General features: G+C 53.6%; 1 protein-coding gene across 11 annotated transcripts in view; it reads right to left on the reverse strand.

Annotated features, from left to right (window-relative positions):
* CPAMD8 (C3 and PZP like alpha-2-macroglobulin domain containing 8) overlaps positions 1-6,850 on the reverse strand; it is a 70,625-nt gene extending 63,775 nt beyond the window's left edge. For all 11 annotated transcript variants that reach the window (XM_032314845.1, XM_032314826.1, XM_032314864.1 and 8 more), the window contains exons 1-3: positions 6,557-6,850; positions 2,364-2,515; positions 1,020-1,042 (exon numbers count right to left, since the gene is read on the reverse strand). In XM_032314845.1, coding sequence (XP_032170736.1) covers positions 1,020-1,042; positions 2,364-2,515; positions 6,557-6,786 — 405 coding nt within the window. In that variant the 5' untranslated portion in view covers positions 6,787-6,850. The remainder of the gene's footprint in view (positions 1-1,019; positions 1,043-2,363; positions 2,516-6,556) is intronic.
* Positions 6,851-19,392: the final 12,542 nt, after the last annotated feature.

Below are 19,392 nucleotides of genomic sequence, written 5' to 3' on the forward strand. Positions count from 1 at the left end.
CTTGGAGTGTCTGAGAAAAGTTAAGGAACAGCTAACTCAGAAAACGCCTACAATTTCAGGGCTGGTGAGCCCCTTGAAATCCAAGGACTCCAGTTTAAAAACCCACATCAGAGAATTGTCTATGATGTGGTTTGGTTCATAAAATAATTTTAAAGTAGTAATATTCAATGCCGGTGAAGCTGTGGGAAATTGGGTCTCTACCATGTCACAGGTGGTGCTGTGAAGGGGCACTGCTGTGTCTTCAAAGACAAAGCAGGACCAAGGAAGAGGCTTGGTTCCTAACCTGGTCAATCTTCTTTTGCGGTGTTCTAAGGCAAGCTTTCAGAATGCTAAGACATCTTTGGGGTGCCTGGATGGCTCAGTCGCTGAAGCGTCTGCCACTGGCTCAGGTCATGATCTTGGAGTCCCAGGATCGAGCCCCACAACAGGCTCTCCCTCTTTCCCCCCACCCCTACTCAGGCATGCACACACTCTCTCCCACTCTCTCAGATAGATAGATAAAATCTTCAACAAAAAGGAATGCTAAGTCATCTTTATGCAGAGAGATGCTAGCGATGTTTGGATTACGTTATCAAAACCCTGAAAACAATCTTTGAAAAAATCTAAGCATGTACGAGGTGGAAAGGGTTAGTAAACTAGTACATAAAAGAGACAAAATGGGCTGTGGTTAACAATAGAAGGCAAATGACAATTATAGAGATTTCAACACATGGAAGCATGTTTACACAGTGTGCTAAGAAAAAATGGCAGGAAGCACGAAGGGGTCTACCATCTAATTGCAACTTGAAAGAAATGTCTTTACGTGGATGAGGATTTATGGGGAAACAGGAGAGAGCGAAAAGTATGGGGAGATGGGATTACAAGTAAATCTTCTCCCTTTCTCAATTTTTTCTTCGTTATTCACTGTTGACATCACTGTTAATGATTTTTCTCACCACACATGAAACTTCTCTTATTCCATTCCAAATCAATTACTGCCAAGGTAGGGTTCATGAAGATGTTAAAAATTCAAAGCTTACCTTCAGTTTGATTGTCCCTTTGTCTAAAAAATAAAAATTAAATGAAAACAGTTAAATTGGGAGCTGAGTTTGCCTGCCTCCCTGAGTTGCCGCCATATAACTGGGGCCTTCTCAACCTAGAGGGATTGTCTGTGGACAAACACACACACTGGGTCATTCTGATCTGGCCTGGGCTGGGTTGGGATTGGGAAAAGTGAGAGGTTTCCTCCAAGCTGGTGAGAGCCTGAAGGCCAGAGGGGATAGACGAAGCCAAGCTACTCAGGGGAAAGTTGGCCAGCCTGCGCACTTAATAATTCCCTTCATTCCTAGCCCTAAATCCAAGGTAAGCTGTGAAGGGAGCAAAGAAAATTCTCTTTGGGAGTGGAACAAGAAGGGGGTAAAGAGAAAGAAGAGGAGATTGAGGTCCCCAGTGGACCTTCCTCCAGTAATCTAACTGCTTTCCCATCACCTCTCTCTTGACCCAAGCTGAATCATTTACCATAGTAACACCTCTCTGGCTTTCCAGCCTCTAAGACTTGATTTAGCATCTACTGTTTTTGCCTCCCAGTATCCATTCCCCATTTTTTACTGGCAAAACCCCAAATTCCTCAGGAAAGTCACCTGCCCAGATCCCGTATCAGGAGGTTTGGTGTGGCTCCACCCATCTCTCTTCTGCTCTATGCACATCTACATAGGCCCTCCCCCACCGCAGTGATTGGTTCAGATCTGAGCACATGACCCAAAGTAGGCCAATCAGCATAAGCCTCTTCCCTGCTCAGAGGGGTTGGGTCAGGATTGAGCACATGACCCAAGTTAGGCCAATCAGAGGATGCTGGGACATTTCTCATTGGTCTGGTGAACCTGTCACTCCATCAGCTTGGGGGAGACACAGTCCCATTCAGAAGTGGCGCTGGGAATCAACAGCCAGTGATGCCAGTGGACTTTCCTAGTTATGACGGCCCATAGACACTGTTGCTGAAGCCAACCTGATGTGGGTTTTGGGGTAGCCCCAGAGTCAGGACGGCCTGCACTCTTGCCTACCCAAGCCCTCTTCTGGTTTCCATTCAAGGCCAGCCTCTCCCTCTTCTCCCTGGGGGATAGGAGCTGACTTGCTGGCCTTAGAGTCCCGACTTCCTCTCTCTGTGCCTCCTGTGGCCAAATCCCACTCTGCGTGAGGAATCAGGTGTCTGCCCTGGACTACAGGCCCTGAGGCGGCCTCTGCTCTCACCACCTGTGTCCAGGAGGCCCGCCCTGTTGTTATCTGCTGTCCAAGGACAGCAGGGTAGAAGCTGGCTGGGGGCCTGAGCCCCAAAGACCACTTTGCCGAGGGAGAGGAAGCCCTGGTCAGGCACCCCAGGGACCTACCCAGGATAGCTCCCTGACTCCATGCCACCGCCTCGCCCTGGGCCACCAGCTGAGCCTGGACCATGACTTCCCGGGGGGAATTAAAGATGGTCACACTGATGACTTCCTCCACTCCCGAGCGGAAGACTGAGGGTGCAGCAATCAAGTAGGCCCTGTAGGAGAGGAAAACCTCAGTGAAGGCCAAAGGTTGTCTGACCCACCTCTGGCCGCGTCACAGTGCTCCCTGTGTGGTCTTCCACCTACGCCTGCCCACACCGTGATGACACTGTCATTTTGTGTCTGTGTGTCCCCCACCGACCTGTGAGCTCCCTGTGACCAGGGGCTAGCTCATTCATCTCTGAAGCCCCTTCTGGATCTATCCAGCACCACACCCCTTCCAACATCCGTGTTCTGGCCTCTGGCCTTTGTAGTCAGTGCATTCTGCAACAGGACCTTTGTGAGTGCCACACCAACACTGAACCACTCTCCTGAATAACTGGCAGGATCCCACTTCATCCTCACAGCCACTCTGTGACAAGTGCCAAAAAGCTATTTACAGAGTCAGAGATTAAGCGCTGGAAAGCGAAGTCACGTGCCCAAGCCAGTAAGAGACCAGGATTCAAACCCAGGCAGCCAGACTCCAAAACCCAGTGGAAAGAAACAAGGAGCTTCCTGCAGCATTAATCTTAAGAACAAATCTAAGACCTAAATTCATTCTTAAGAACAAATCTTAAGGGGCGCCTGGGTGGCTCAGTGGGTTAAGCCTCTGCCTTCGTCTCAGGTCATGGTCTCAGGGTCCTGGGATCCAGCCCCGCATCGGGCTCTCTGCTTAGCGGGGAGCCTGCTTCCTCCTCTCTCTCTGCCTGCCTCTCTGCCTACTTGTGAACTCTCTCTCTCTGTCAAATAAATAAACAAAATCTTAAAAGAAAAGAAAAGAAAAGAAAAAGATCACATCTTAAGAACTAATCTTAAGAACAAAACCCTGAAAATGAACCTGAAATGGCCTGAAACAAGAAAACTCTGTGAACAGTGGCACCCAAACGGGCCTCTCCTGGAAGACAGAGAACAATTTCTTACTTTCCAGATGGGCAGGGTGTCGCTCCAGAAGAAGAAGGAACATGCCACAGGTCCCACAGTCACACCGGGGAAAGCTTTGGGGCGCCCTTAGGGCAGCTGACCTAAGGCACGGATCCTCTCCACCTGGGCTTCTGCCTCTGGTATTTGACAACCTTCCATGGATCATCAGAAAGTCTCATTCAACTTTAACTACGAAAACCGCTCACAGTGCAACAGCAAAGCGCCAAGAGCCCAGAGAGCAAAGGCAGCAAAAACCCAGCCGTGCGGAGAACTACAGGCACCAGAAGGAAACAGGCGAAAGAGAAGCCAGGCCAGGCAATGAGAGTAGGGGAGATTTTCGTGTCTCAAAAATTCTCTCCAGGACACCCGGACATCCCCACACAAACAGACAAATTTAGACCCTGACTGAACACTGTGCACTGAGGTGAACTCAAACTGGGTCAGAGATCTAATAAGTATAAAACTCTAAAAACCCTGGAAGAAAACAGGAGAAAGGCTTTGGGAGCTGGGGTTAGGCAAACATTTCATGCATGAGATAGCAAAAGGACAACCCATCAAAGAAATCATTGATAAAGTGGACTTCATTAAAACCTCATGAAAGGGGCACCTGGGTGGCTCAGTGGTTAAGCCTCTGCCTTCGGCTCAGGTCATGATCTCAGGGTCCTGGGATCGAGCCCCGCATCAGGCTCTCTGCTTGGCAGGGAGCCTGCTACCCCCCTGTCTCTCTGCCTGCCTCTCTGCCTACTTGTGATCGCTGTAAAATAAATCAATAAAATCTTAAAAAAAAAAAAAAACCTCATGAAAAACCTGGCATTTCAGAAGACACACTGGGGTCCTGTTGGGTACTGTCCAGCCGCAGCACTGACCCTGGGAGCCCGCTGTGCTCTGTCCAGCTTGAACAGTGGCCAAAGTTCACGCACTCTGGTTTTCTACGTGGACTGTCCTACTTCAGGACTGCTCGGAGCGTGCCAGGACCTCGGGACATACCATGTACTTCTTAGGTAACTCCAGCACTGATGGGAATAGTGCAAAGACCCTTGTTTTATAGGTATGCAGCCCAGATCTAGCAATGACCGGAACCGGTAACGCCAGCACCAACAACCACCCGCAATGACAGAATTTTTGCGCGCAGCTCCCGGCCTCAGCCATGCACAGAGCATGCATTCATCCTGGACATGTGACAGCAACATCTGGAGCACACAGTGACCCTGGGGTTCATGAAAGCACTATCCAAATCCAGCACTGACCAGAATATATACTGATCCCGGGTCTTATGCGTTCTCTCGGCTTCTCATGCAAATGGGGTGTCACTCAGCGACAGTGGGGAGAAACACATACTGCCTCAAGCACGTTCCCATGCTTTGTCCGTGATGTGTAGCGTCTGCTGGCCCCAGCACCAACCAGAGGGAGAGGCAGACTCCCGTTGCAGGAGGGAGCCCAATGTGGGACCCAATTCCAGACTCTGGGATTATGACCTCAGCCAAAGGCAGATGTCCAACTGACCATGTCACCCAGGAGCCCCAGACAGTACTGGTTTTATGATAATGTGCAAATCCATGTTGCTTTCTGGGGTCAGGGATTCCTCACGCAAAAATCACATGGGTCGGGGCGCCTGGGTGCCTCAGTCAGTTAAGCGTCTGCCTTTGTCTCAGGTCATGATGCCAGGGTCCTGAGATGGAGCCCCCCAAATCAGGCTCCTGATCAGTGGGGAGCCTGCTTCTCCCTCTCCCTCTCCCCCCTGCTCGTGCTCTCTCTCTCTCTCAAATAAATAAATAAAATCTTCTTCTTTTTTTTTTTTAATCATAGGGGTCACAGAAATGGCTATCCTATAGGAATAGGGGCTATTCCTAAACTGGAATCCCTCTAGTGGGTGTTCTATGTCTGGCTTAGAGGCAGGCTAATCTAGAAACCCAGGTTAGTAATTTTGCAACTTCCCTTCCCAGCACGTCTCCCCCAACACAAGGATTCCATTTCCCTTGGCAGAAGGTAATATCCCAGGATGACTTTAGTCAGAGGCAAACACTCTTGAGAACCGTTGGAAACTCTGCAACCCAGAGACTCTAAACTTGGTCTTTATAAGGTGGGTCTGTAATTTAGGGCCCAGTCAAGCTTTGTGGCGGGGGTGGACCTGCAGATGCCCAGATGTTTCCCAGCATCCCTGGCCTCCACTCTGTATATTTCAGCAGCACTGACTCCCCCTCGATCTAGACCAAAAATGTCCCTAGAATTGCCCAATGAGCCCAGGGAAATAAGCCCACCCCCCCACCCGGAAGAAAACCTCCATTTTAAAGGATGCCTACTTGGAAAGATCAGGACAAAAATTTTCTGGATTCCAATTTCACAAGGCCCAGGGGAGGTAAATCCCACTGCTTAAAGCGCAGAGGGTCTTACTTTTCAAACTGTGATTCCCAAAGCGACCCCACCCACCTGGTCCCACGGTGGGCATGTTTTCTGGAAACTGCTAAGCAAGGGCCTCCTGAACAAGCCTCCTCAACAAGGCCAAGGCCGGACTACCCTACTGAGCTTGGGCAGCTCCAGGAGGCCGCCCGGAATCCAACAGCCTTGCAGGGCTCACCCCAACTTGGCAGGTCTGGAAATATTCCCGGTGAAGCCAGCTCATGGGAAATTCTCCCTGGCAGCTAGTTAGTTCACCTCCTCACTGTGTCAACTCACCAGAAGCTCTGTAGTCAAACTTCAAGAAAAATGTGGAAGCAAAACAAACACTTCCTCCCCGCCACCACGCCCTCCCAAGGAAAACGGAACGGTGGGTCTCTCCTGTTTCCCAGCCAAGACACGCACCTCTTGCCTCCACGCCTCGGACAACCTGAAATCGCCACCCAAGACGACAGCCCCCCCGCCCCCTCCCCCGTCACACCAAGGTGGTGAATGAGGAGGAGGCGCTGGCCTCGCAGCCTTAGCTGTGGGGACTCCCTGCACCTCCGTGTGGCCACCTCTGAAGGTTCGCAGTGCCCCCTTCCCGGTCCGACCCCTGGGAGTCAGGGGACACGACTCTAGGTCCCGCCCGGCGCGCGGAGGCTATGTAGCCTTGGCCAGGTCGCTGCACCTCTCTGCGCGGATCCCCGGGACCCCCTCCCTGAGAAGACAGCCAACCTCCTCCGTCGCCCAGAGCAACTCACGGGGCCTGGGGCGCAGCGCACACGCCGTCCCGCGGCGACAGCAGCAGAAGCAAGCGCCACAGCAGCGGGACGAGCAGGGCGCCCCACATTTTTCGGCTCCGCGGGGGCGCCGCGCCCAGGGAGGAGGCCGGGCCGGGGCTGGGCCAGGGTCGGGGTCCGAGCTCGGCGGTGCCCCCTGAGCCGCCGGGGGCCCTTTGTTCGCAGCCCCCGTGCAGTGCGCTCGGCGCCATGCGCCCCGCTCCGCGGCCGGCCGAGCTGGGGCAGCCCCGGACCAGCCCCCTCCCCGGACCCGCCTTGTCCCCGGGCCCGCCCCGCCCCCTCCCGGTCCCGCCCGCCCCGCCCCGCGCTTCTCCCAGGACTCATCCCCTCCAAGCACTTTCCCCCAACCCCAGCCGGGACGCCCGCCCCGCCCCCTTCCCGGACCCCTGGGCGGATCACCCCCAGACCCTGCCCACGCCCTCCCGGCTCCTCCGACCCTACCCGGCCCCTATTCCCCCCGCCCACTCCCGGCACCGCTCCCCTCCCATCTTCCCGGCCAGGCCGCCCGCCCCGCCCCCTTTCCGGACCCCGACCCACCCCAGTTCCCTTCTCGGGACTCGGCGCCTCCGAGGACTCTCTCCGGATTCACCCCGCCCCCTGCCCGGGCCTGACCCCACCCTGGACCCACCCCCAAACCAGGCCCAAGTTCTCCCGGTTCCTCGGACCCGAGCTGTCCTTTCCTTCTCCCCCCCAGCCTCCGCTCTCCTCTTAGCCCAGGTCGTCATCCTCCTGGGACCCACTTCCTCTCGGGGCTGCCGCCTCACCGGCCCTCCCCTGTCTCCTCTCCAGCCTCCTCCCCAGTCGCCCCCGCAAGGCCCCCTCTGCGGACTCGCCCCCCCCCCCCGCCGCCCCGGTTGCTGCATCTGTGCTGCCTTCACCCCTCTACCCCCACAACCCGGCAGGGCGCCCACCCCAGCCAGGGCCCGGCGACCTGTGCAGTGCACGTGGCGTCAGGAGGGGAGCCGTCTGGGGAGACGGGCCGGTCAAGGGGTGAATCTTCCAGATTTGCAGCTGCCCCTGGGCCCCCGGCTGCCAGTCCTCACTAGTACCCTCTCCGCACCCCTGCTACTGTCCACAAATGCCCTCGGCCAGGCCCTTCCCTCTGCAGGCCTCCCTTTCCCCTGCACACAGCAGGATTGAGCTTCTCAGAGTGTCCCCAACTGAGCAATGGGCGGTTTGTCATAGGTCCCTCGGGGGAGGGGGGTGCACCTCCTTTCTATATCATATCCACCTCTCCTCCCCCTCCTTCCACCATCACACACCCCCCAACTGGCACTATCGGCCCCTCTAGGAGGACCACTCCAGCTACCAAGGCCCTCCTAACACTTCCCTCCTGCCCCAAATCTTCGGGGATCCCTGTTCACTGGGACCAAGTCCAAATTCCAGGCTGCGGGGAAGCTGCCATGATGGCTCAGCCTCACCCCAGCTTCTCAGAGGCTTCGCACTGACCCGCCAAACTCTGCTCTTCTGCCCTTTTCCTTTGGCTGCCTAATTCCTGCTCCTCCTAGAAGCTTCCTTTGAACCTCCCTGCTCCCAGGCACCCTGGGTCATTTAGGTGGCCTCTCCACCAGCCCTCTCGTGGCCAAGCTCTGGGCCAGCTGTGGGAACCTAAGGGCCTACAGGGCTTGCCTAGTAGATGTTGGCGGGGCCCTGCAGGAGCCTGGGTGGAAGAGGCGGAACAGGGTGCTGAGACCAGGAAGAGGTGCAGGCCTCTGACCTCAGCCCATTCCCCAACCAGGCAGGGCCTTCTAGCATAACCTCCCTAATACCGTTCTGTCCTGCCCAGCCTCCAGCACCCCCCACCCCCACCCTTGCCCGTCCATAAACCGAGCCCTGTCCTCCAGCCTTAAAGCCAGTTGCTCCCTGCTCCTCTGGGCTCTGGCCACGCTGGCCTCCATGATTCCACAGACAACCACCCTCCACCACCACCACCGAGATGCCAGCTCTCCTCTTTGCCTGGGATGGTCTTCCTCCTGGAGTCCCAAGCCTGCCCACGGCCCCTCCTTCCCTGACCGCCGCTGTCATAAGACCTCAGATTTGACACGCTGCCCTTCCAGGTCCCCAAAGGCCTCACTGTGAGCTCCCCCGTCCCGCCAGCTATGCCCCCCACTTGGCAGAAGAATCTAACCAAGAGTCTGTCGGCCTGACCCATTACACCCCACCAGTCCTGGGCCTAGCAGATCTCAGCTCCTCGTCTTTCAAATAAGCTGATCACATCCTCCCTTGGGAACCAGGGGCACCCCCCCCTTACTATAAAGTCTGCCTCCCACAGCCTCCCGCATTTCACTCCCCTCCCAAGTGCAACCCCCCATGTGGCCTTGGGTGGCCAGCTGGGTCCTCCCCCAGCCCAGGGCTGTGAGTATGCAGGACTAGCTGCCGCCCGCCTCACCAGACCGGTGTTGGGTGTCAAATGTTCGGCCATCTCAAACTATTCAGGGCAGGAGATCCCTCCTTCACGAATGGGGTGAGTAGGAGGCAGCCAGACATGGCCATGCCCTCATCACCCAGTCTGACCCTCTGGTGCTCGACACAGGGGTCACGATTGTATTATCCCAGGGGCACTTGCTTCCCGTCTGTCTCCCTTGGGTTGTAAGCCCCATTCACTGCTGGGCACCAGATCCCTGACTCTAAGTAAGTGCTCCGGACCAGCTGCCCTGGGACACTGGGGAAGAGCTGGTTGATCCATATCTAGGAAACGTGTGAGCCCTTGTCTCATAGGGCCATTGCTAAACCCTGAGTTGTACAAACTTGCAATTAAGTATAGGATATTAAAAATAAAAGTTGTGGGCGTCTGGGTGGCTCAGTTGGTTAAGTATCTGCCTTCAGCTCAGGTCATGATCTCAGGGTCCTGGGATCGAGCCCCACATTGGGATCTCTGCTCAGCAAGGAGTCTGCTTCTCCCTCTTGCCTCTCCCCCTGCTTGTGCTCTTTTTGTCAAATAAAGTATTAAAAAATAAAGTAAAAGTTGTAAGTACTCTAAAGTGATTGCTTCCTCACTTCCTTGCATCTTGCTGTTCTCTGTGCTCCTGGGGATATTACTGACTCTTGTCTCCGGTCGTGAAGAGACTCTAATACTCCATGCCCCTCCCACCATCACCCTTAGTGACTTCTGGCTGGTAGCTTCAAGCTGGCAGGAGGTGGGAAGGGGGGTCCCATTAATTCTGCTTTCATTTGCTTTGAAAGCACAAATTTGTTCCAACATGATGGATACATCCGAGATGGATTTGAGCATGATGTGATTGAATGCCGTGTTGCTTATGCAGGGTTTTGCCCAGGGGCAAGGCTGGATGAAGCAGAAAACTGTGCGTAGCTGACCCGAGTTGCCTGGGAATACATAAACCCCCACCCCCACCATGCCCCCCACCCCTCCCTCAGCTCTTAGGAGCTACCGTGCCGTTCCCCATCTGGAAAACTGGCTACAACCTCCCCACTCCATGTCCACCTCAAGTCCCTTGAGGACCTCAAGTCCCTTCCAAAGGTCAAGTGTTGTATTATTTGCTGTAGAAGTCATGTCCTTTGAAGCCACTTAACGTATGTACAGCAGTCCTTCCATTTTTAGTAGGTGCCTCTTTTTCTAATGTGTCGATGACAGCTTATGAGTTGTGCTCTGACTTTGTTTTCCCCATAAGCCCTGTGGCTGGCACCACTTTGCCAAGTGTGGTCATTTTTTAGGAACGTCCCATTAAGGTAGAGTTGGCCAGGTGTGTCCCACCAGGAGACTGTTAAACGTCTCTTAGCAGGCTGGAGATGAGCTGCGTAGTGGCCGGGTCCGGGTTGGCGGCCAAGGGAGATGGTCCTATTCTTGAGAAGCATTTTGTTCTCCCGCAGAGCCAGCCAGCTCCTAGACCTACTGAGGGGTCAGAGTCTGGACTTGGCGTGGGAAGGCAGACATGCAGACACATCACCCACAAGGTACAGGGTTTCAGTCCAGCACAGCGGGGACCCCGAAGTCAGAGCAGGAACAGGGCGTGCCTGTGAGCAGAAGCATCTGTGGGGCCACCAAGGAGGGCACCACAGTGACATCTGACCTGGGGCCACTGGCCACACTCCCCAAGCAGAAGCTGCGTGTGACCTCTGACCCTACTGGAAGGACACAGATGCCAAGGCAACCAGTGAAGAACTTTGACAGCAGCCTTGTTGGGGCGGTGAATTACCAGGAGCAGCCTCCGTGTTCATCCAGGGGATGAGGGACACACTGAGGAAGGAAGGAGGTGCCGTGTTCGATTCCTCCCAAAGCAGGGAAAATGGGGCACCGCAACCAGGGAAAGGGTGCAGGAAGCCCATTTTGACACGACCCGGGCACTTTCACTTCCTGCTGCCTGGGGAAGGGGGCTCCAGACCAGGTGGGGAGAATTCCTGTACCTCATGTCCTCTCTGCTCGGAGATGTGAGGACCAGGAGTTGGGGGCTCTGCAGAGGACCAGAGGTCTCTCCCCACTGCCCCCGTGAGCCCACTCCCAAGGCTTGGGGTTCAGAGTAAGCGTGGGGGAGCCTCCTCAGCCGGCCTTACCTGCTCTCACTCAAGAAAATAGCCAGGAAGTCTTCTTGGTTTTCCCCAAACCTGGGGGGTTGCTGCAGGGAGCCCACTTCAGTACCTTTTGGCTGGACTAAGTGGTTTAACTGGGGAGAGCCAGGATTACAGCAGACTTAAGAGCTGGCATGGGGGCCCTTCTTCTTGCCAAAGGGGTCACGACATTGACTGGTTGCTCTGCCTCCAGCTCTTGGCTTGGCCTGTCTTCTTCTTTTTCTCTTTGGCCACCTTGGGAATCTACCCTCTTACTACTGTCCCAGCACGGGCCAGGGAACCACGGGCTTTACCTCCAAGCCTGCAGCCAGCTACGTGCAGACCAGAAACAGCCTCCACTCCACGCTGACTCAGGGGAGCCTCAGCCTCTAGGGGCGTGCCTGCCCACAGCACCACCTGATCCTCTGGAGCCCTGGCCTCCACCGAGGCTACGAGGCTACTCCTTGGGTCTGGGTGACCAGAACCACTAGAGCAAAGAAGGAGTCGAGACAATAAACCCAGGTGCGTTCACCCACACGCCCTGCTGCGTGCCCCAACCTCAGCATCTTCTCTAGGACTCCCAGGTGTTTAGAAAAGATGCACGCAGAGAGCAGGTGGGAGAAGCTGCTCAGAAGCAAGGTGCCAGGGCTGCTGGGAATGTCCATGGAGCAGGAAAGCACCTTCCAAGGCGCCCTCACAGATCAGGAAGAATCTGGGCTGAGATCGCCCAGCTGTCTCCCTGCTGCCCACAGAGAAGAGCGAGCATTCACCCTCCCCAGCAACAACCAAAACATTTGGGGGTGTGTGTGCACATGTGTGCCTATGCATGCATCACACGTGTGTTCCGGGCCAGCCAAGGGCAGGGGATGAAGAGCACCGTATAAGTTTCCTGTGGCTGCTGTAACAAATTAGCATAAACGGGTGAATTATAGACAAACCACAGAATGAAAGAACATATGTGCAAATCATGTATCTGATAAAAGATTGAGACCCACGATATGTAAAGAGTACCCGGAGCCCAACAACAATAAAAAGCAAACAACCCAACGTCAAAATGGGCCAAGGATCTGAACAGAGGTTTCTCCAAAGAAGACACACAGATGGCCAGCAAGCGCACGAAAAGATGCTCATCCCTAATCGTTAGGGAAATGCAAATTAAAACCATAATGAGATGTCACTTCATACATATTACACCAGTTTCTTCTTGGTTTTAAAAATAGACTGTGAACAGCTAAGCCGGTGTCTCCGTGCCCGAGCACTCCATGCTCCCTTCCATTGCTGATCAGACTTTGGTGGTTTCCCCTGCAAATGGACCCCATGGCCTGGCATCCCGCCCCCGCTACCTGTGATCACGCCCCGAGGCCCACGAGGGATCACTGTGGGAATTTCCAGCAGCCAACAAACAAGGGCATGGCAGCGGTACACGTTCATGACCACCCACGGCCATTACCATTATCTGTTTCCAGGAACAGCTACCGCAGAAGTGCAGAATACCCTGGGGAAGTCATGCCTCACCACCCCGGTCTCCCCAAGGCCCACCCAGGTCACTGGTGGGCAAGCTTCTTTTTCGGGAAACCTACTCTCCCATACATGGCTGCAGTGTTAGAGTCCCCAGAACGATGGGCATCCTCCCAGGCCTCCAGCAACACCATCCCAGGGACTTGCCTCTCTGGAAGCTATGAAGAAGCAGCCTGATGGCCAGCCTGGCAAAGCCAACACGGGGGACCCCCCCATCCTGAGTGGCCACCCCCAAGCTTCAGGAGGCTCTGGGCTCTTCAGAGCGCCCCCCACCCCAGACAAGGCAGACGGCAGCACGAAGAAGCGGTTGGGTTCTTTTATACCAAAATAACCAAACTCCAAAAAAGAATTTGAGAGAATCCTACTCTTTACTATCCAAGCCCCACTCAAGCCTTTCTGACGCCCTGAAACCGTGTGTCTCACACCAAGTGGAAAATAAACTTGAAGCAGCTATTAATTAATTAACTAATTAATTAACCAACCAGCCACAAGTTTTGGTGAGAATATGGAAAAATGTGTGCTCTGCTGGTGGAAATGTAAATTGGTGGAAAAGTAAACGGAAAACAGTTTGGTGGCTCCTTGAGAAGCTAAACTCAGACTTACCATATGATGTGGCAACTCCGTTTTGGGGTATGTACACAAAAGACAGAAAGATGGTAGGTAAGCATGGGGCTAAATAACAATGTTTTCAGCAGAGAAAAGACATAAATTAGGTGTAGGGTTGCCAGAGTTAGCAAATAAAAATATACTTACATTTGAATCTCACATAAATGGCCACAAAAAAAAAAAAAATTTTTTTTTTAGTATAAGTATATCCCATTCAATATCCGGGCTATACCGACACTAAATATAAATGTACTTGTTCCTTGTGCAGGATTCACATTTGACAGGGTGCCCTGTGCTTTACGTGACAACACTAATTGGCTTTGGACAGAGAGTAAGATCTTCATTATTGCCTTTATAATAACCTCGGAAAAGGAGAAAGCGGTTGCTTCGAGTTCCTTCAGACTTTGCACGGGAGACCCAGCAACTGCAGTGTTAGGCTTATACCCAGAGGATTGAAAGCAGGTGTTCAGACAGATTGTACACACATGTTCACAGCAGCACTAGTCACGGTCGCCAAAAGGCAGAAGCAATGCGAATGTCCATCAGCACATGAATGAATAGAAAAATGTGGTCCATCCGTGCCACGTAGCATTAGCCATAAGAGGAACAGAGCCCTGAATCTCGAAATCATCACGCTGCGAGAAAGAAGCCAGATCCAGACAGACAAATAGTGAATGATTCCATTTACATGAAGGATCAAGAACAAGGCCCCTCCACAGCGACAGGAAGATGAGTGGTTGCCAGGAGCTGGGGCCGGGAGGTGAGGAGTGACGCTAATGAGGACGGGGTCTCCTGCGGGGGTGATGGAAATGTTCTAGAAAGGACCGTGGTGACACACAGTGTCACGGTGGTTGCACAACTCTGTGAATATACTAAAAACCAGTGAATCGGACCCTTTGAAAGGATGAACCGTAGGATAGGTGCCGTATATCTCATTAAAGCTGTTGCTCAAGAGAGAGGAGCCCCAGGCGTGCACTCTTCAGCAGGAGCGTGGCTGGCTGGGAGTCTGGCGCTGTGGCCACACCCGGGCCCTATGTACCTCTTGGGCAGCAACTTGAAGGCCAAGTGTGAGCTGTTGAATTTGCTTTGGAAGTTTGGAGCTGGCAAGTCCATCCTGCTCCAGATCCCTGTGCTTGGAGCAGCTCCCCCCAAATACATCCCCAGCTCCTTGCTCCCCCACACTGGCCCCCACCGGCCCCTGAATGCCAGAGTCACAGGCTCTGCTTGTCCCCTTGGGGAGCATCTCGCTGAGATGTTCAGCATCATATGAACCCGGACAGGCCGTGGGGGACCGTGCTGGTGTGTGCCCCGCAGCAGTGTGGCTCCTGGCCAGCATGCCACTGCGGACTTGGGGAATCATTGGGAAGTGGAAATTGTAGGGTAAGACCTGGGATTTCCTCTCTAGCTCCAGTCCATGAGAGGGGCAGGGGTTTTGAGACCTGATGCGCAGAGCCTGAGAACCTTCTTCCAACACTGGGCGCCCTGCCAGGGAAGGGCGGGCGGACGCACCACCCCTTAGCCTATGCAACAGGGACAGATCGGAGTGGGGGGCGGGGTCACACTGGAAATCTAATTGCTGGTTACTTTCAGGACCCAAAGAGGAATGAGGAGTGACTGTTAACGGGTACGGGGTTTCTTTTTTTTCTTTTCTTTCTTTTTTTTTTTTACTTATTTGCCAGAGAGAGAGAGAGAAAGAATGAGCAGTGGGAGCAGCAGGCAGAGGGAGGAGAGGCAGGCTTCTCACCAAGCAAGGAGCCTGAGGTGGGGCTCAATCCCAGGACCCCAGGATCATGACCTGAGCCGAAGGCAGACGCTTAACCCACTGAGCCACTCAGGCGTCTCAGGTGTGGGCTTTCATTTAGGGGTGGTAAAAATGTTCCATACCAGATGCAGGTAATAGTTGCCCAACATCTTGAATATACTAAATGCCACTGAATTGTCCCCTTTACAGTGGTTAACTTTATGGTATGTCAATGTCACCTCAATAAAAGAAAAAAAGAGAGAAGAAAAGAAAGAAGAAAGGAAAACCCATCTTACTGCTGAGGAGCCCAGGACATCCAGAGTGGCCCGGATCTCAGAAGGACCACTGTGCAGGGTAGTGCGGTCCAGTGGGCAACTTAATTTTGGAGCCATGTGCAAGTTCAAATTCTGACTCTAACATTTACGAGCTGTGTGACATGTGAGAGGTTGCTTGACATCTCTGAGCTGTTTCACTGCCCCAATTACAAAGTGGAGATCACAATAGTTCCTTGCAGACAAATTTGGGGATTAAAACTGATTTTGGAGATTAAACTTGCTGGGACAGGGTCTGATATGCAGAAGGCATTTGCTAGAAAGGAATCATGCTCCCCCAGTGAAATACCACCACGAAGCAATGAAAAAGAAAGAAATATTGATGGGGCAGAAACAAGGATGGATCTCAAAACAATGAAGCGAAGCAAAAGAAGATAAAAAGAGTACGCACTGTACAGTTCCACTTACAGAAAATTCTAGAAAATACAAATTAGAGTGGCCCAAAGCGGATCAGTGGCTACTTGAGAAAGAGAGGGAGGAGTAGGCAGAAGGGATGAGAAGGGGTCCTGCTATTGTTCTTGCTATTGTGAAATAACAAGAAACCATACTTGGTCTTTGTTCTGGGTTCCTGGCTCAGACTCCGAACACCCTTATCATTTTCTGTGTGATGAGCGATAGAAGCATTGTTTGTAGTATTGACTTTCTGTCCCTGGTTTCTGAAATAGGAGCATCTTTTGTTATTCATAACGGACCCCCTTCCAACCACACCTGACTTTCTGTTAACAGGGTGACTAGGGACGGGGGCTGCTTGTTGGTGATGTGATTCCGAAGAGTCGGGAGAGGGGTTAAAGACAGATACTCAATCAATGATGACCAGTGATTTCGTCAGTCATGACTATGGCTTGAAGCCTCTGTCAAAACACAAAGTAGGGGGTTCAAAGAGCTTCCGGCTTGCTGAAGACATGGAGATGCCAAGGTTGGCGAGGGCGAGGGGTGGACATGGAGATCCAAGTCCCTACTCACATACACGCCCCGTGCATCTCTTCCTCTGGCTGTTCCTGAGTGCCATCCTTGATCACAAAGTGGTAACAGGAAGTAAAGCACTTTTCTGGGCTCTGTGAGCAGTTCTAGAAAATTATGGCATCCAAAGGTGGCCTCATAGGAACCCCCTGATTTGTAGCCAGTCTATTGGAAGTCCTGGAGACCCAGCCTTGTGGCTGGCATCAGAAGCGGAGGCAGTCTCGTGGGACAAAGGCCCTCACCTGTGGGGTCTGTGCGAATTCCAGATGGTGTCAGAATTCCTCGGGGGTGGAAAACCCACTTTTGGTGTCAGAAGTACAATACGGGAAACGGACGTTTTCTTTTCGGACCCAGGAAACTTCCTGAGGGTGTCGGCTGTGTTCACGGTCTCCCTGTGGGGATGATTTCACAGGCGAGAACGTAGGCCAAAACCTAGCTAATCCAACACTTGGTACAGATATGTGCAATCTATCGTAAGCTAGCTAGCCTCAATAAATCGGTTTATAAAAACAGAACATAACTTTTAAAAAGATTTTATTTATTTGAGAGAGAGAGAGAGAGAGAGAGCACAAGCAGGGGGAGCAGCAGAGGGAGAGGGAGAAGCAGGCTCCCCACTGAGCAGGGAGCCCAGTGCAGGGCCCAATCCCAGGACCCCGGCATCATGACCTGAGCTGAGGTGTCCCCAGCGGCAGCCCTTCTCACCAACACCAGGGCATGGCTGGGAATCAGAAACCTCCAGGCACCTTCATGTGTCCCTTAGGTTGCCACGAGTGCCGAACATGCATTCTTGGAGGCTTCGGAGAAAGAGGAGCAGGGAGCAGCCTCTGGCGGCACTGAGGCCAGTTCTGAGGTTGGGTGGAGGAGAAAACGGAAGGCCACACAATTCACCCCCAAATGGGCGCCCTGGCTGGCTCTGCCTTCTGGGCAAACAGGCTGGAAATTAAAGCTCCACAGTAAACGCCCTGGCCCGACTCGGCTCCGCTGGCCACTTCTGTCCTGGGAAAGGTGCCAGCTCAGTGCCAGGAATGTTCTGGACACACCCTGGGCCAGGAGGAAACTCAAGAGGTACCAGGCTGCCAGCGGCTCTGGGCATCCTTGGCTCCCTGTGAGAGGACTCACCCAGCCCTGCAGGAGACTACCTCTGCAGGGGACAGAGCCCAAGACAGTCACCTGGCCAATGGCGGGTCTAACCCAGTTGGTGTGGACAAGGGACAAGGTCCCCTGGGTCAGGTGGGCAGGGGCCGACAGCCCTCAGTTGAGGTGACTGCTTCTTCATCTCTCATCAGCTGTCGCGGGACACCACCTACTAGGCCAGTGAACCAGGTGCTCAGAGACGGACCACACCGGCCCAGCCCTCCCGACGTTAAGGAAGATCAGTGTAAACAGGTGAATTCTAGAACCTGTGATGGCAGAACTCACCTCCAGGGGACCAATGGGGACTAGAACTGGACATGCAAGGTCAGCTCTAAACCCAAGATGTGTTCAGTGTGGGGGAGGGCGGGGGGACGAGGCCCCCCAGGTGTGACACCAGGAGACAGGTAGCCTGGGAGCCGGAGGAGCCATCTCCCAGGAGGGGGTGGGGGTGTTGCAGATGTTGCCATGCAAACCTTCCAAGGCTTCCTTGCCATGCCGGCTCCCCAGGCTTCCTTCCCAGCCCACACTGGGTGCTCAGCATCTGCTGCCCGGGGAGCGGGGGCTGTCGTTCCCCCTTCCCCTGCCCATCTCTCATCATCTTGTCTCCAACGGGCTTTAGCTCCCAGGCCTCACCACCCTCCACCTCTCCCGTGGCACTCTTTCCTTTCCTTTCTCCTTTTTTTTTTTTTTTAATAGTTTATCAAGATATCATTTACTTCCCGTAAATTTTTACCCATTTAAAATGTACAATTCAGGGGCGCCTGGGTGGCTCAGTGGGTTAAAGCCTCTGCCTTCGGCTCAGGTCATGATCTCAGGGTCCTGGGATCCAGCCCCGCATCGGGCTCTCTGCTCAGCAGGGAGCCTGCTTCCCTTCCTCTCCCTCTGTCTGTCTCTCTGCCTGCTTGTGATCTGTCTTTCAAATAAATACATAAAATCTTAAAAAAAAAATGTACAATTCAACCATCTTTAATGTATTTACAGAGCTGTAACCTAATTCTAGAATATTTCCATCACTCCGAAAGGAGACCCTGTCCCCGGGGGGAAGCACCTTCCCCTACCCACGCCCTTCCCCGCCCATCTGCTTTCTGTCTCTCTGGATTGTTCTATTCTGGACGTCTCGTGTCAGTGGATCCCACTGACTGTGTGGCCTTTGGGGACTGGCTTCCCTCACTCAGCACGCTGTTTCAAGGCTCCTTCCTGAGGCCCTCCTCGCAGTGTGACAATCTGGTGGAGAGAGCCACCTGTGGCTCTGCTGAGGACAGGAAAGCGTCCTTGAGTCCCTGACATGAAACAGACCAACAGCAGCAATAATAAAACCACAGTAACAACAGCGGCTGGCCTTTGCCTCGTGAGCATCACGCACTAGGAGTGAATGATCGAGTTTTTTTTCCCTCCGAACCACCTTCTGCAAGGAGGGCTGTTGTCTCCAGTCCTCAGCCAAGGAGGCTGCATCCCAGAGACACTGGCTGCCCAGGGACAGAGCTGGGATCCCACCGCAGCATCCCCTTCGCCCACATCCTCCAGCCACACTCTGTTCTTCTGCCCCTGGCCCTGCTCTCTTGGCCTGGAACACTGCTCCCAGCAGCCTTTGCGTGGCTGGTTCTCTCCTGGAGGGGGGGAGACAGGGGGCTGTCAGCTGCCCTGCACCGCTGGGGTTCCCCAACATGGCAGCCTTGGCACTGCACCTGGCAAAGAACTTGGCCCCAACTTAAATCTTCTCAACAAAGAAAGGAAGGAAGAAAGGAACAGAGAAAGAAAGAAGAAAAGAAAAAAGCTGCATTTTAATGCACTAATCTGTGAGGATCTCAAAAAAATTGGGGGGGGGGCTGCCTGGATCTCAAAAAAATTGGAGCAGTTAAGCATCTGTGTTTAGCTCAGGTCATGATCTCAGGGTCATGCGATCAAGCCCCAGGTAGGGCTCCCTTCTCAGCAGGGAGTCTGCTTCTCCCTCTCCCTCTCCTCTGTGGCCTCTCTTTCTCTCTCTCAAATAAATCAATAAATTC

Source organism: Mustela erminea, chromosome 1 (genome assembly GCF_009829155.1).
Source record: "Mustela erminea isolate mMusErm1 chromosome 1, mMusErm1.Pri, whole genome shotgun sequence".
In the NCBI taxonomy this organism is placed as follows: domain Eukaryota; kingdom Metazoa; phylum Chordata; class Mammalia; order Carnivora; family Mustelidae; genus Mustela; species Mustela erminea.